Source organism: Festucalex cinctus, chromosome 3, assembly GCF_051991245.1.
Source record: "Festucalex cinctus isolate MCC-2025b chromosome 3, RoL_Fcin_1.0, whole genome shotgun sequence".
Lineage (NCBI taxonomy): Eukaryota > Metazoa > Chordata > Actinopteri > Syngnathiformes > Syngnathidae > Festucalex > Festucalex cinctus.
The window spans coordinates 21,541,245-21,558,123 of NC_135413.1; the positions used below are offsets into that span (position 1 = coordinate 21,541,245).

Genomic DNA, 16,879 nt, shown 5'->3' on the forward strand with positions numbered 1-16,879 from the left:
GAAAGAACTTTACTAGTTTTCCTGTTTTTAGTGGAGAAAAAAAAAACTAGATTTTTTTTTTTTTTTAAACAGTGTAAAGAAAATGGATGTTAAGGAAGGCAAACTGTGTATGTTCCGTACTTGAATATTACAGAGGAATGGTATAGAGCACACAGTAAAAATACTCACACAAGCTGGGAGAATTCTGGGGCTTCATCGTTGACATTAACCATCCTCACACGAACGGTGGCGGTGCCGGAGTGGGGTCCATCACCGCCATCCACCGCCATCACCACAAATTCATAGAGATGGTTAGGCCTCTCGTAGTCCAGCCGAACCGCGGGGAATATGGTACCATGAGGCGAAATGCTGAAGTCGGGACTCAGGGTGTAATAGGTCAGCTCAGCATTTAACCCAGAGTCACAGTCAGTGGCCATCACTGGCAGCACGGGCAACAACAACAACAAAAATATACAAAACATCAATTAGTACTTGATACAAACATTTTGATGCAAAGACAGGAGCTGATGAATATGTTGACATTTGTATCAATCATTATCCCTTTATAGACTCTTGGAACAACGAATGGCTCATCCGCCAGACAGCTTGAATAATAAGCACACACTTGCAATGTCAGCACTAGAATTATTACAATAATTTTCAGAAACATCAGAAGCGAATGACCATTAAATGACAAGTTTTGAACATTTTGCAGGGAGGTAATTACAATAAAATAAAAAAATGTGAAACGAGCCTTCCACAGAATTTTGAGTAGTCAAGTTTTGCTTTTTGTGAAATGCACTTAAAATGACATTTTTCATGCACAATCTGTCACCAGCTCCATTTTTCAATTTGCTTTAAATGTGTTTATTTCTGTGATAAGAGGTGGAACGAGCAACATGTGTATGCCAATGCTCCTTTCTACTGCCATCAAAATGCATTGAACTCGAGACTGGCAGTTATGTACACTTGAATGACATGTCAGGAATATTAAATATTCAGGAGCTTGGGTATTTCAATTTCCTTTTCTTATAGTGTCCATTGCTTGAACCACAGAGTCTTTATATTTCCTCACCATCAAACTCAGCAGGTAAAGTTGAAGTGAAAGCCTAATTGCTCTATACGTACATGTAGGATGATGGAATGTCTTTCCCACGTGTCAAAGCTTTGACATGTAATTAGCTTAGAGCCTGCAACGTTATACAATTTGATGGGTCTTTAGGCACTGTTACTTTCTTTTTACAGAGTGCATTATGTGGCCCCTTCATTGACATTATTAGCCTAATGAGCTTTTTTTTTTTTTAAATAAAGTTAAAAGAAAAAAGAAAAGAAGAAAGCGATCTTTTGTAACATTTTGATCGATCTTTCAAGCACTCCAAGGCTTAAACATCTACTTTTGTTCATTCTCCAGTGTTGCTTTTGTGCTGTTTTGTGTTGGTGCATTGCTTTGAGATTGTTGCTATTTCCTGTCACTCCTCTCTTTGCAGTGTACACCACTGCAGGCTGTATGTTGCATTCTTTTCAGATTACATTTCTTCAAATGTGCCTAGACAGAATGGGTTCCACAGCACACAACTCTTTACAGTTTAGGAATCACCTATGATGGCCTACGGTGGTCAGACAGCCGGCCATCACTTACAAAATGACTAACTTTCCAAAATATTTAAATCTAACATGCAGTTGTTTACATTATATGTTTTTGTTGTTGTTGTTGTTTTTTAGCATTTGCAATTAAATGTTTAAAATACTGGATCACTTTTTTTCAGATGTTTTAAAAGATAACTAACAAAAGCTCAATGTGCTGAGTGTAATCACAAGTGTAATTTTGTTCAATGTTGAATTTGATTAAAGCCTTATTTTACATAATCATCATTTATCTATGATACTCTTCGAGTAAAAGCAATGGCAATACACTTTCAAACGCTCGCTTGATAATCACAAGGCAATCTTAGCTGTAGAATAGATTGTAAAATTCCGTTACTGGTCTATAATTCACTGAATGGTTTGGGTCCTCGATACACTGAGAAAATGCTATTTGAATGTAAACCCAATATGGCTCTGAGGTCCTGCAGACTTGGGTCAATCAGTGGAGCCCAGTTTTCAAAGCAAACATGGTGAAGCAGATTTTAGCTGTTACGCTGCATGCAAATGAAAGAGGTTGCCAACAAAAGTGAAGTTGGCCCTAGGTGTAAATGCTTTTAATTCTATTATTATATTTTGAAAAATATACGGGCTATGTTTGTTATTTTTTTCCAAAGCTTTGATAAATGTTTTTAAAAGCATTTTTAAACTAACTTCACTATACGGTCTTTTAGTTTATTTATTACCTTTTAAATGCCTGTCAATATTTTGTTTGTATACGTGTCTAAATATTGTTAATGGACTTTATTTTAGTCATTTTAATAAACTACCTTTGTTCTACTTTTGGAATGAATTCAGCTATTCGGTTTTTAAATGCTTTTAAGGTGTTGTACTTTTGGTAATGTGAAGCACATTGAGTTGCAATTTGTCTGAAATGTATTATAAATATAAATAAAGCCACCTTGCCTTATGTAACAGAGGTCAACTGACATGCCATTAATATAAGAAATCCCCCAAAAAATGCATGACTTATTGTCACCCTCTTAAAATAATTACCTATGTCTTTTTTTTTTTTTTTTGCCTAAATCATCTCCTCATGATGCAAATGGTTCAATTTTTTGTTTCCTGGAAAATCTAAAAAAAATGACTTAGGCGATAAGAAGGCGTCAATATTTTTTTTTAGTCAGATTATTACAGACCCCAAGATATTAATGAAAAAAGACTTCACTTAGTAATTCGTGAGAATGCTTCAGTCTTGTTCAGAATCATTATGAGCCAAACCCAAGGTTTTCTTACAAAAAAAAATACTTGAATTTCTCCCAAGGGACACCTGTTTTTTTGTAATGGTTTTCACCACACCATGAGGAAGGAACAGTTGGAATTAAAAACAATGTGTCAAGTGTCTTACCCTGCAGCAGAGATGTTGCTGTGGTTACAGTTTCTGGAATTCCATCCACACTGTAGATGGACTGAAGGAACTCTGGGACACAGTCGTTCTCATCTGTTATCAGCACCTGAACCTGATGGCGAGGCGAGGCGAGGCGAGGCGAGGCGAGGAGAGGAGAGGAGAGGAGACCAAACCAGAATAGAAATACACAAAATTAGCTTCTCCTAAATACCCCTCAAATCCAGGCGACAACCATAAGATGCCTGACCTAAAAATTACATCTATATTGCATTTTGCCTTTCTGAAGTCACCAGTTCAACCCATCCTTTATCTTCCACTCCATGATTCCTCTGAAGTCCAAAATAGAAATGTTCCGAGCATGTGCGAGCTTTACTGTGAGTTTTAGACAAAAGACCCTCAGCCGCCATCCAAGCCTACAAGCTCCGTGTCACCGCTGTGTGGAAAGTGTGAAGTGACAGCTGAGTAATAGTCCTAAAATAGCTGGGAAAGGTTTTCCTAGTCTCTGTCTTCTGTTCCACAACATGCTACTGAGCAGAGGAAGGTTTTCCTTCTCATTCCGTGGAGTGGAGTAATTGCCTGGCATAATAATTGGGATACAAACTCTTTGGATTAATAATTTAAATCATACTGAATTCATGAATAGTTTATCTAGAAATGTTCTGTTTGTGAATTGCAATTTTAGATTCTGGTTTTCATGCCAAGTGTGTTCTATATTTCATGCAGTTCATCTACGAAGGATACTTTCAACAAGAGACATACTGTCACCCACCCGCAAACAAGAGTGAAACAAAGCATTAAGGGAAAAAAAAAAAAAAAATCACTGGGGCCTCCGGAAGATTTGCTAGCGTTTCAACGCCACTCGGCCATGCAAGGAGAAATAAAAGCTTATTCCCCTTTGCGGTGTCAGCCGGTTAATGCTGAGTTCGGATCATAGCAGCCTTGTCAGCCAATTCGAGTCACCTAGCATTTGCGAGAAAGCTCGTTGGTCTGCAATGTTATTAGGGACAAAGTCTTAAAACAGCAATTTCATTTGAGTGAAATTCAGTTGAGGAAATGCTGGGATCATTTTACCAGAGCGCCTGCATTTTTTTTTTTTTTTGTGACTCGTGTTTTGCAGCCGACTGACTTTCTGATGAAACTAACCTCCGTGGCTGTGCTCAGGCTGCCCAGATCCTCGTTTGCTCGCACCATCAGAAGGTACCGTCGCTGGTCACTCTCGTAATCCAGCGTCCGGGTCAAACTGATCTCCCCCGACTCTTGCTGAATGCTGAAAAGGCTGCTAGGATTGATCAGGAGGCTGTAGCTGATTGGCTGCTTTTGGAAGGAAACAGCAAGCACAGCTAGGAAGCTGTAAAAGAAACACAAAAAAGGAACAAGGTCATCGACATTTACTAAGAAGAGAAATTGCACAGATGTTTTCTTCTTCTATTTTCTGTCTTCTAAAATGAATCTATCACATGGCCAACTGCCCAAGTGTTGAGAATACATTAAGTCAGTGCTTGTCAGTACTTTGTCATAATTTAATTTGATTTCCACTAACAATCACACGTCTCTTCCCATTAATCAGGTGTGTGTTTCATAATCATTACCATAGAAGAGTAATAGAAGAAACTATGATAATTGTTAGCTGACCTATCAGGTAAAGACACTTTCTTATTTGTATTGCAGTGAATGATGTGTGAAATAAATTATACAAATACTGAACAGAGAATACAACCAGCTGCTCCTCTATTTATTTATTTTTTACATCAACAGTGCAAGCTTCAGATGTTTTACATAACAAAGAGCCCGTCGCTCATTGCTTACCATAAATTTAGTGAACGGCAATATTGATCCGGTTCAACATTTACAATTGTTGCCCCAACCGTTTTCCTGCCACCTAACATAACCCACACAACATTAAAATCAATCAAAACACAGGCATGGAATAGTATAGAGTTATTGATGAGAAGGTTTGTTTATCTCTGGGTTCTCAAATGATGACTAACTTCCGCTTTGGCGCGCAGATAGCGGAAAATTGCGGCTAGATCAGTGGTGTCAAACATAAGGCCCGGGGGCCGGATCAGGCCCGCAATGGGGTTTAATCCGGCCCGCGAGATAGTTTTGTAAAGTTAAAAAATAAAAAATAAAAAATAAAGTAATGTCGGCCCAGTTAATTAGCCAGCCACAATCAAAGCTTATAAATTCATAATTACACGTAAGTCTCAGTTGAGTAATGCAACTTGTACATGGAATTGCTCTGAATGTCGTTATTCTAAGCACAATTTAAAGTTAGTTTGTTTAAAAAATAAAAACATCAATCAAAGACAAACGTGCTGAATAAGACACACATTCAACTACACCCTGAGGTAATATGAGTTTGACACCCCTGGGCTAGATGGTCATTAAACGTGTCGAATAAAAAATATTTAGCCTAAAAAAAAAATAACGCAACAGTTTCTATTAGTCTTTCTAAGTTGTGACAACTTATTTGAATTGAATAAACAATATTACTTTGGATGAAATAGCTTTTCCTCTTCAGTAAAAGATGATCTAGTACTGCTTACTTAATATCTGTTATCATAAGGACACATTTTGAAGTTGGCAACTAAAAAAAAAAAAACGTTTTCCATGTCTCCCGATTCCAACACAGGTGAGGATCGTTGTCAGGCTTTTCCAGAGCTTGCTGATTAGCTGTCATTAGAATCAGCTGCATTGGGAACAAGCTAAGTTTATTAAGTTAAGCCAACTTGAATTTTGTTTTCAGCCGACCAACAGGAAATTTTGAGTGTACATGACATGCTAAATCAAGTTGATGTAATTACCATCATTATTATTTAATCTCAACTCGTAAAATAGTGTTAGCAACTTGTAAAGTTAATCAAAATCAATTAATTGCATTTTCTAACTTGACTTTCTGTATTTAATCATGTGCTTTTAACAGATCCTCCGAGTTAGTTTTAGGTCCTCGTGCAGTATGCACCATAGGTCAACAAATACCGCACCGTACCCAGCCAATATCGCTTAAGTGGAGTTATCGTTATAGCTGATGTCATTTTATATATCCCTGTCATATAGTATTAACTCTTTTACTGCCACACATTATCAAAAAAAAGAAGAAAAAAAAGTTGATATGACAAAAGGCTTTGATCGTTCACGTAAATATATACATTGCTTCCATCTGCTGGTCATAGTTAGTGTTTTTGATTCCACAACCCATTGACCAGGCAGCTCTGGACTTACACGTTGCACTGAGAAAAAATAAAATAAAATAAAAAAAAAACTTAGTTGATGTCATTTAATGTTTATGGCGGCATACGTTGTGATTTTACTCATCGTTATTAAACGTTTTTGGCGGTCAAAGAGTTAAATGGGATATTTGGTAGAAAAAAATCTATACTCAAGGAAGGCAACCTAAAATAGTAAATTCATCACAACAACCACAAAGATTTATTCAAGCTTATGAGAGACCTATGTAAAAGTATTTCATTAAAAATGGACAGCATAGTGGTGTTTTCTCAACATCTTTTGGCAGAGAAATACGAGCGAGATGGAGTAATGCAGTTTAGAGAGTTACGTTGGCAAAATAATGATGTTGCTTGCGTGCATCAGCCATAATTCATTCCTGTTTACACATGCGCTACTCACGGCTGTCCTTCAGGCGTGTTCTCTGGTATGGAGATGGAGTAGCTTGTATTGGTAAACTGCGGCGGTCGGGCTCCTGCTACCACAGAGAGCATAGCGGGTGCGCTGCGTCCGCCCAATCCGTCAATGGCCACTACACTTAACAAGTACTCTCTGTCCCTCTGAAGCATTTGCTTTGTGGTCACCACCTGGCCTGTCTTCTTGTCCACAGCAAAGCAGCCATCGCCACCTATAAGGAAATATGCACACATCATTGCAACAGCTGCACAACATACTGAGCTGAATTTATGAGAGCTCTTTACAAAGCTATATATTGGCACTCATACTTTATCTACAGTTAAATATGCCAGCATGTTCCAGCATTGTAAACATGCCAGCATTCTATTTAACAACACTCAACAAATGTCTGGGAAGTGAGGACACTAATTGTTGAAGGTTTGTAGATGGAACTCTGTCCCATTCTTTCTTGATGTACAACTTCAGTTGCTCAACAGTCTCTTGTTTCCATTGTCGTATTTTGTGCATAATGCGCCACACATTTTCATTAGGATACAGGGCTGGACTGCTGGCAGGCCGGCAAGTCTATTACTCGCACTGTTTTACAACAAAGCCATGCTGTTGTAACGTGCAGAATGTGTCTTGGCATTGTTTAGCTTTAATAAATAGGGACATCCCTGAAAAAGCTGTTGTTAGCATGGCAGCATATGTTGCTGCAAAAGCTGTTTTCAGAAGACATTTTAGCATTCATAGTCAGATGGTGCTTTTCCTCTTTGGCCCAGAAGACACAACATCCACGATTTCCAAAAACAATCTGAATGGGAACTCATCAAACCACAACATACTTTTCCGCTTTGCGTCAATCCAGGGCCCAGAGAAGATGGCATGCTTTCTGGGTGTTGTTGATATATGGCTTTTGCTTTGCATGGTAGTTTTAACTTGCATTTGTAGATGCAGTGACAAACTATGTTTACTGGCATTGATTTTCTGAAGTGTTCCTGAGCACACATGGCAATATCCTTTACACAATAATGCCAGTTTTTGATGCAGTGAAGTCTGAAGAATCATAGCTCATCATTATGGAGTCCTTTTTAGACTGTACTGTATTTGAGTTCATAAGGTGGAGACAAATATTTTTTTCCACATACAAAATTGAATTGATACTGAATGAATGCTCTCTGATGCAGTACATAAAGCTTATTGAGAAAAGTACATCATGTACTCTAATACTTGATTGCTCTCTCCCTTTTACAAAAGGAACATTCCACAAGTGCCTTTACCGTTCTCAGTACAATCTTCCCCTACATTGTAACGTGCCATTCTATATACAGTTGTATTTTTTTTTTTTTAAAAAAGAAGAAATTGAAAAACATAATCCCTTCCATGCAACCTGATGACGAAATAATCCAAACACAAACCAGGAAAGACATTATATTAATTTACTTCAGTGAAATTACTTTTAATCCACATTTTTTTGCTTGCTATGTCTTAAGTGTGGGCGTGGGTGTGTGCACGCGTGTGCGTGCTTGTGTGCAACTTCATTTACTGATTGATTCATTAGTGCTGTATTTGTTATAATCATAATCAATGTGTTTTCTAAATGTTGTTGGTGTGAGCCGAAATCAGCACAAATCTGGAGGGTTGTTCAAGCCCAAAATGAACAAACAAAATGAGACAAATTATCCCATAGTACAGGCTAAAATCAACTCAGTTGCGGAAACTAACAAGAAAGCTGGCAATAAGCCGTATGAAATCTTAACAATGGTAATCGGTTGCAATCACCATTGCATATTCAGGAAAACCAATAAGAGAGTAGTTGTTTTAACTGTAACAAAGGTGGTGATAAATCATTGTAAATTGCTAAATGGACAGTTTTGGTGCACAATAGAATGGACACACCTGTCCCATTACTCTAACAGAGTGAAAATAGACAAAAATGTGCCTCTATAACAGCTTCCCTTTCTGCCTAGCTTTACACACAGAGTCACGGTCTCAAGTAAACTTTTCCCAAATAATATGAAGCATTGAATTGTCTAAAACTCTTCCAACCCCTGGTTGATTAAATTATGTGCCTATATAGTGTAGATGTTGGTATCAATAACAAAATTAAGATATAATTTCCTCAGCTACATTTAGTGAACGATGGAATTTTTAGGCCACTGATAAAGCTTAAAAGACAGACTGGCTCATCCTTTTGAGGGTTTTACAGTGAACTTCAGATTCCATCCATCTTCCATCCATGCATGACTTCCAGACTTCCCTCTCCTTGGCCACTTTGTCTAGCTCTTCCAGTCGAATCCTGAGGCATTCCCACTTCAGCCGAGAGACAAAGTCTCTCTGGCGTGCCCAGGGTCTTCCCTGAGGCTTCCTAGCAGTGGGACGTGCTAAAAACACCTCAGCGGGGAGGCATCCTAATCAGATGCAGAGCCCGAGCCACCTCATCTTTCTTCGTTTGATATGGGGGGAACAGATGCTCTACTCTGAGTCCCTTCCTGGATGAGCGAGCTTCCCACCCTATCTTCAAGGGAGACCTCACAAACATAATGATATAGCCATGATCTTGTTCTTTTGCTCATGATACACAGCACATAATCATAGGTGAAGATGGCAACATCTTTCGGCCCTCACTTATGAAGATGACTTGTACGCCATTTGGGGAAGGATCTGATTTCCAACCTGTAGGGGACACCCTGCCCAAAGCTCTCAGTTTTGGAGGTGCTGATTCTTATTCCAACCACTTTATAGTCAGCTGCGAAATGCTTTAGCAAGTGGAAGATCGCAGCTTGACATCATCTGCAAAAAGCAGAGACTGAATACTGAGGCCACCAAACCATAACCCCTCAACATCTCGACTGTGCCTAGAAATTCTATACTTAAAGGTTATGAACAGAATCTCTGTGACAAAGGGCACCCTTTGCATTGTTCAACCCTCACTGGAAGCAAAGTCCACTTATGTGGACCAAACTGACATCGATTATGAAGGGACCGAACTGCCCGTCTGGTACGCCAAACTCCAAACCACAGAATACAAGGGTAGAATAAATGATTTTAACATCACATTACATTAATTTGAAGAGAAAAATAATGTTGCGCTGCTCAGAACTATGGCTCAATTTCATACTAGCCTCACAGTATTGAGCAAGCATGGATCACGGGTGTCTCTTGGCAATTACTCTTTAGCTTGCGTCAGGGAGCAGTGCAATGGGCTAATGTGAGTCAGAGGAAAGTCAGGATTGTTTTGTCAAATCCCACTGGGAAGATTAGCACATCTTCCATCTCTGACACGGCAAAAAAAAAAAACTCTACCCCCTAAAGCACATCCCCATGTGTATTTGAGTGCGTTTTCATGATTGTCTGTGTATAAGAACAGAGAGTAGGCAAATACGCAGGAATGTACGATAAGTGAATGAACAAAAGTGTGAAGGCCTCTGGCTGTCAATGTGCGTGCCTCGGAAAGAGATACTGAGAGATGTTGTGATGGAGACAAAAAAATAACTAATAGATGCCTTCACAGCGCATGGATGCATGAATGAATGTGTGAACGCCTGTGGCTGGCTGTCTGAGTGACTGTGCCTGACTACATGGATTTATTCCCATGATTCCATTGTGCGTCATACACATTTTTTCATGTTAATTTAGATGTGCGAGTGTGAGCAGCGAAAATCTTACCATCAGCCAAAAAATATTCAACCTCCCCGCTTCTTCCCTCGTCCCCGTCGAGGGCCTGGAGCTGATAGACAAAGGTCCCCGCCGTGGCATCAGGGGACACTCCAGCCTGGTATGGGAACGGCTTCATGTTCCACTCAGGGACGTTGTCATTTACATCAGTGATCGTCAGCTTCACCTTGTTCAGGTACCAGTCAGGGCCTGGGGGAAATGGTAGATAGTGATGGCATTATGGCTACTGAAAGTGACAGCTGTCATGTAAGTGTGTGTGCACAGCGTCGGCAAGCAGCCAGCTGAATCTGGAGCACAGACATGGCAGCCAGTCAGCCAGGGTGCATATCTGATCATGACATAAACTCAACTCCAAAAGTATTGGAACAGCTAGGTCCGATTCCGCGTTTTTAGACTCAAAGCATCTGGTTTGACATCAAAAGAGAGCAGATAAGAGACAAAATTGTTGTCCAGGCATATACGGTATGTCTGGATCAGATAGACAACTTAATGAATTATGTGTAAAGAAACCCGGTGTGTAAGTGATCAAAGTCCATCCAGGGTGTGCGGGGTGGGGGTGTGCTCGGGTCTACAAAAGACAAACGAGAGAATAGATAATACAGTTGACGGTTCGCTCAATCAGACTAATGTCATGGGTGGTGGTGCGTGGGTGCGATGGAGGACTCAAATGCGACGGAGCAGGGCAAGGAGGCAGAGGTGAAGTAAAAGAAGGGATTTAATCGAACAAAAACAAAGAGATAGATGAGGTACTGGTCAGAAACACGAAACAAACTCCAGGAAGGCAGACAAGGCAAACTTGGGAGAACCTATGGGGCAAAAATGAGGCAGCATGTCAGCGGGAAATAATAATGAATCGACGCAGACAGAGGGGAGACAAGAAACTAATGCTGCATTCGAGGATGGTCGGAAGTCAGACTTTTCCGAGTTCAAACGAGGAAATGTGTACGGGAACACCCCCTTGAACTTGGAAATTCCACTTGCGAAGTCGGAGGAAAAAAAGGACCCTGACTTCACCAGCGGACTACAATGTGACGTCACTCTGAATGGCAAAACACAATTTACTCGAGTACAAAACTAGATAGCTTTCTTCATTCATAAATATTCACCATAACTTCATGTAACGCAACATACGTGACAGTATTGCTGCTATATCCCTGCATGAAATTATACGGTAAACTACTAAACTGCATTGAATGCTTATGAAATAAGATTAAAACAATAAATCAAGCAAAATTGCAAAAAAAGGTAAGTTTTCTGGAGGTCAAATTGAGTTTTGAGGACCGAAATAAACTATTTATCACTATCCGCCATTTTTGTTGTTTACTTTCACCCCGAACGCTTTGAGGTCGGAACTGGGAAGTTTCAACTCGGATTTTTCCGACTTCTGACAATCCTCGAATGCAGCATAAATACACACACACTAATTGACACAATTATACACAGCTGGGCAAGGTGCTGATTGGTTGACAATACTTGACAAGACTAAAAACACAGATCATGACTGAACTAAAAAAAAAAAAAAACACAAGGATAAAATCAAACAAAACCAAAAGTAACCCAAAACCATGACATAACTAAAAATAAAAAACAACCACCCCCCAACCCAAACCATGACAACTATATTCTTATTTTGTGATTCTTTTCCAGGCTTACACCCTTCGGGCTTTTCTATAGCAGGTAAAATGCATGTTGTATAGCAGTGTTTCTCAACCCTGGTCCTTGGGGCACACTATCAAGCCCTTTTTCCATGTATCCCCTTTTCCAACGCAGGTGATTCTAATGACAGCTCATTAGCAAGCTATGGAGAAGCTTAATAATGATCATCACCTGCGTTGGAATCGGGAGACATGGAAAAGAGGCTGGATAATATGGCCCGAGGATTACGGTTGAGAAACATTATTCCATATATTGAGTCTGGAGATAGACCGGCAATCTAAAATGAAAAAAAGAGTAGTGGACTCTTTCAGCGTTTTACTACTTTAAAGAGGAATGTTGACTTTCAAACTGAATTCATCTTATCATACCAAAATTTAAGCTGATTAAATGGAACGGACTGTGGCCATTGCTTGATGTTTGCCCAGGCTATCTGCCAAGCCATGGGTGGGGAAACTCAGTGTGGGGGTGATATTATTTACATTTATTTGGTTGTATATTGTCACCCATGATGAATGGGGCCTTCCAGAGACCAAGCTATTTGTAGACAATCAATTAAAACAGTCAATTTTACATAATGTGTCCTATTTAGTCAAGTCTAGAGAACCAAAACAACATTTTTCTTCTGTTAAAGAGGAAGTCAACCTTAAACATTTCTTGACAATAATATGTTATGTAGGTGACCTCACAAGTCTAAACATGACATTCTGATTAATATTATATTAGTGGATTATGAATTATGAAGCCATCTCAGCGGGCGGCCATTTTGCCACTTGCTGTCGACTGAAGATGACATGACAGTTGCTTATTTTTTTTTGTTAGTGTTTTTTTTTTTGCTTGTTTTTAGTAAAAAATGAGCCCAAGGTCAATCACAGCAAAACTGTTTGCCTCCATTATTGTGACCTAAAACCTGTATAACTCAATTGAAGGTAATGTGATTGTACAAGTATGCTTGTCCACTTAAGCCTTTAGAATTTGTGCCAAAATTGAGTGGTATTTGGAACTTAATTCATAATTCCCTGTACCTCATTTCCGTGCTGGGGAAAGTCTAGTTTAGCATGTTTGTGAATTCGGTAAATGCGCTACACCTGTTGAGTGTTCCGACTGACACGCCTCCGGCACATCTCGCAAATTTCTGAGAAAAAGTAGACTCTTTAGATTTGGAAAAGGCAGGTCTAAATGGTGGCGCAATGTGGTGTAACACGATTTTGGTAGATTTGATCGAGGCACAAGCAGACAGAGCCATGTGATGCTACTGAAGTAAGAGTGAAACGATAATATGCTGTCAAAGGATGGCACACAAATTTGTTTGTATTTCAGCGTGTGAGGAATTACCAACAGTATATCTACAAAAGCACGGGGGCAAATTCTCTAGCAAAGCCTATATTTCCATTCTCTATTGAGACTCCAGTGGGTTCAACGGGACAACACCTCAGCCACAGTCTCCTCGAGCAAATCTCTGAAAAGTTTCCTTTATCATCCCACAGGGGCTCACTCTGGATGCCTCATGGCTGCAGGCATTTGGTTCCCAGCTCACTAGAGTGACTAAGAAGATTCCCTGAATCCAATTATCAACTAGTGTGCCAGGTTTGACAGCAAAAATAAACAGCAGCAGCCACATTGAAGAATAACTAGGAATGATTATCAGATATTGTTGCTATCTACATAATAACGTAGTGCCACAACAATTTCATGAACAGTCTTTGCACATTGATCTTGGCTCAGGTTTGTTCTTAAATGCTGAAGTGTGGATGTTGGCAGGTAAGCTTTCATCAGCATCCAGCTTTTTTTCTGGATCAAAAAGGCTTTAAACTATGACAACTTCAAGCAAAATGGTGGGTTTTGTCCTTTAAAAAAAGGCATTACCGTATTTTCCACACTATAAGGTGCACCTCATTATAAGGCACACCTTCAATATATGACATATTTTCAAACGTTTTCCATATATAAGGCGCACCGCATTATAAGGCGCACCTTCAATGAATGACATATTTTAAAACTTTTTTCATATATAAGGCGCTACAGTAGAGGCTGGGGTTACGTTATGCATCCATTAGATGGTGCTGCGCTGTCAACAAAACAGTCAGATAGGTCAGTCAAACTGTATTAATAGATTACAAACCAGCTTTCTGACAACTCAATTTACTCCCAAAATGAATAAACAGCTGTTTTATTATTTTCTCTGAGGTAAAGTATTAGTATTAGCTAGCGATCCAAGATGGAGGGATCTTCTGCGTGTGCGCGTCACCGATCGTGCAGGGTCACCGATAGCGTCTTGACAGTGAGAACTGTTGTGGCTCAATATTGATCCATATATAAGGTGCACTGGATTATAAGGTGCATGGTCAGCTTTTGAAAAAATTGAAGGCTTTTAGGTGCGCCTTATAGTGCGGAAAATACGGTATTTTATAATATTGTGAGAACTGCCACCCAAATTTAATGACAACATCATTAACAGAATACATTTTGCAACAAAAGTAGAAGTCAAGCATAAAATCCTTGGGAATAATGGTGATTAGGAGGGTCCAAAGTTACTGTTTAGCTTGCCAATATTAGTAACTATGCTTATAAAACAATCAACACATCTAATTCATCACTAGAACTATTTCAACAGCAAATATCTATGCACGATGACACACTTTCCAAGAAGGAATCTGTGCAGATGCAGTAAAAGTCCACTTGGCAGTGTAGACATATGGTTTACACCTTTTTTTCATTAGAATCATAAATGAGGGCTCTAGGCTCCCAGGTGGTTGCCTCAACCACTCGATGTTTTTTTTTTTCCCTCACTCAAAATTTCCTATTGAAATGCAGCAGTGTACTTTGTGCACCAGAATCAGGCACTTAAAGCACTTGTACTGATGCCATTACAGGATTTAATGGGGCAAAATTGGAGCAAGTATCGCAAGCTAAGCCACTATTTTTAAAATATTAGCTGTGATCTTTTGTCAATGTGGCATGAGGAAATGTCAGATAAGGTGCCAAGTAAGTAACCATTAGGGGTATCAACCCAGAAAAGAACCCGTATTGGGACACGTGCACACACTCACGCATATGAACATAAGCACTAGGATTGGCAAGTAGTGATGTCACAGCCAAGCACATGATACTTACTCGATACTATACAACAGCTTATACCAGGGATGGACATACTTGACCCTCGAGGGTCGGAGTCCTGCAGGTTTTGGATTGTTTCCCTCCTCCAACACAGCTGGTAGATGATCAGCTCATCAGCAAGATTTGCATAAGCCTGATAACGATCCTGTTGATTGGAATCAGCTTGTGTTGGAAGAAGGAAAGCTCCAAAACCTGCAGCACTCTGGCCCTCGAGGACCAAGTTTGACCACCCCTGGTTTATACGCATGTCACTGTCTTTCTGTCAGACAAACACAAACTCCCAAAGTCTCTCTAATCCCATTATGCAGTCACCTGAGTTTAACTGGTGGCTATTTAGATACCTTTAATCCAAGATTAAAGTAGCAACAGTACTTTCACTGCCTGAGAATGACTGAATGGGTGTGCTGTCCTTGGAATAAAACTGTTTTCCTTTGATATTTTCCCAACAACAATACTGTTGCCACTAAGAATTGCATGAATTCAGTATAACGTCTGATAAGAAAATCTAAATAATATAAATAAAGTTTTAAAGCAAATTACAAATTACGACAGCTAAAAGACTGGGACTATTTTCGTGTGTAATTGTACTCCTTTCTTTTGGTATTTTCCTAGACTAGCGCAGGTAGAAGTGTAATTTTGAGCCATTGTGGGAAGGAAGGCAGCTGGCTCCTGACAAATTGAAGCGGCTCCCATCATTCCCTTTAAAATGAAGGCTTCTGCACCTTCGACATGGCATGTAGACGTAGGAGATTGGCACACCCAAAGCATATTCAAAAATGAAATTCCATACATTTTAAACACTTGCAAATGATGTAGGTGGCCGCTGTGGATGACTGGATAGATGGATGGATGGATGGATGGATGGATGGATGGATGGATGGATGGATGGATGGATGGATGGATGGATGGATGGATGGATGGATGGATGGATGGATTGATTGATTCAACATTAAAAGTGGCCTGATGGCCCATAGCCATCACATGACTGATTATCTTTGTTTAATCAAAATAAGACATTTGCAGAAATCTGTTTTTACTTTGGAAAACAATGATCAAACCTGTAACATAGTACAACAAAACCCCCCATTTTTTTACGATCACTATATGAATACGAAGTACAAAATAAACACCAATCACTGGTTAATAAACAGTAATTAAGGGGTGGGAAGGGTTTTGTAATTCATTTTAAAATTAAAATTAATCTGATTAATTGATTGAATAATTCATGGATTAATCGATTCTAAAAAGCATTCGATAGTGACAGCACTAGTAAACAGAATGCCAATAACATTGTGTATATTTATGTGTATCCGACTTATGTACAACCTCACTGCTCGTCACTGGCTCACGTGTACTGCAACATGAAGGAGCTGGTTTGAAGAAAAAAAAGAAAAAAAATCTCATTCATTCTTTTGAAAGCGGTTTACAGTTAAGATGCACTTTGATGAGAAATACAGTATGTTACACTCCAGAGAGTTCACAACAGCAACATAATAGCTGCAAAGTGTGTGACAGCTCCTAAAAGGATTGTTAGAGGGATAATAACATAGGGAGGAAGAAGCAAGGGGAAAAGAATTAATCTATCTGCCTGCCCAGGCTTTAAAGTTGCTCTGTAGTGAGAAAAGTTCTGGGTTGGATCCTGACGATAGTTCCTTTCAGATAAATTGCCACTGTATCATGGACGCTGAGAAACTAATCAATGTTCAGATGGTATCGCCTAAATGTCGACAGCTGTGGTTTATGCAATTTAAGCGTGAGCATCCTGCTTCGTAAAACGGAACAATCCACTTGATGAATAATGGTACGGCATAAAGATTTTAGCGTGAAGCAGGGTCGTTAATC

At 39.5% G+C, this 16,879-nt stretch overlaps 1 protein-coding gene across 2 annotated transcripts in view; it reads right to left on the reverse strand.

Annotated features, from left to right (window-relative positions):
- LOC144016019 (neural-cadherin-like) overlaps window positions 1-16,879 on the reverse strand; it is a 126,815-nt gene that overhangs the window by 70,386 nt on the left and 39,550 nt on the right. For both annotated transcript variants that reach the window (XM_077516627.1, XM_077516628.1), the window contains exons 2-6: window positions 10,259-10,456; window positions 6,596-6,821; window positions 4,112-4,316; window positions 2,969-3,080; window positions 169-418 (exon numbers count right to left, since the gene is read on the reverse strand). In XM_077516627.1, the coding sequence (XP_077372753.1) occupies window positions 169-418; window positions 2,969-3,080; window positions 4,112-4,316; window positions 6,596-6,821; window positions 10,259-10,456 (991 nt within the window). The remainder of the gene's footprint in view (window positions 1-168; window positions 419-2,968; window positions 3,081-4,111; window positions 4,317-6,595; window positions 6,822-10,258; window positions 10,457-16,879) is intronic.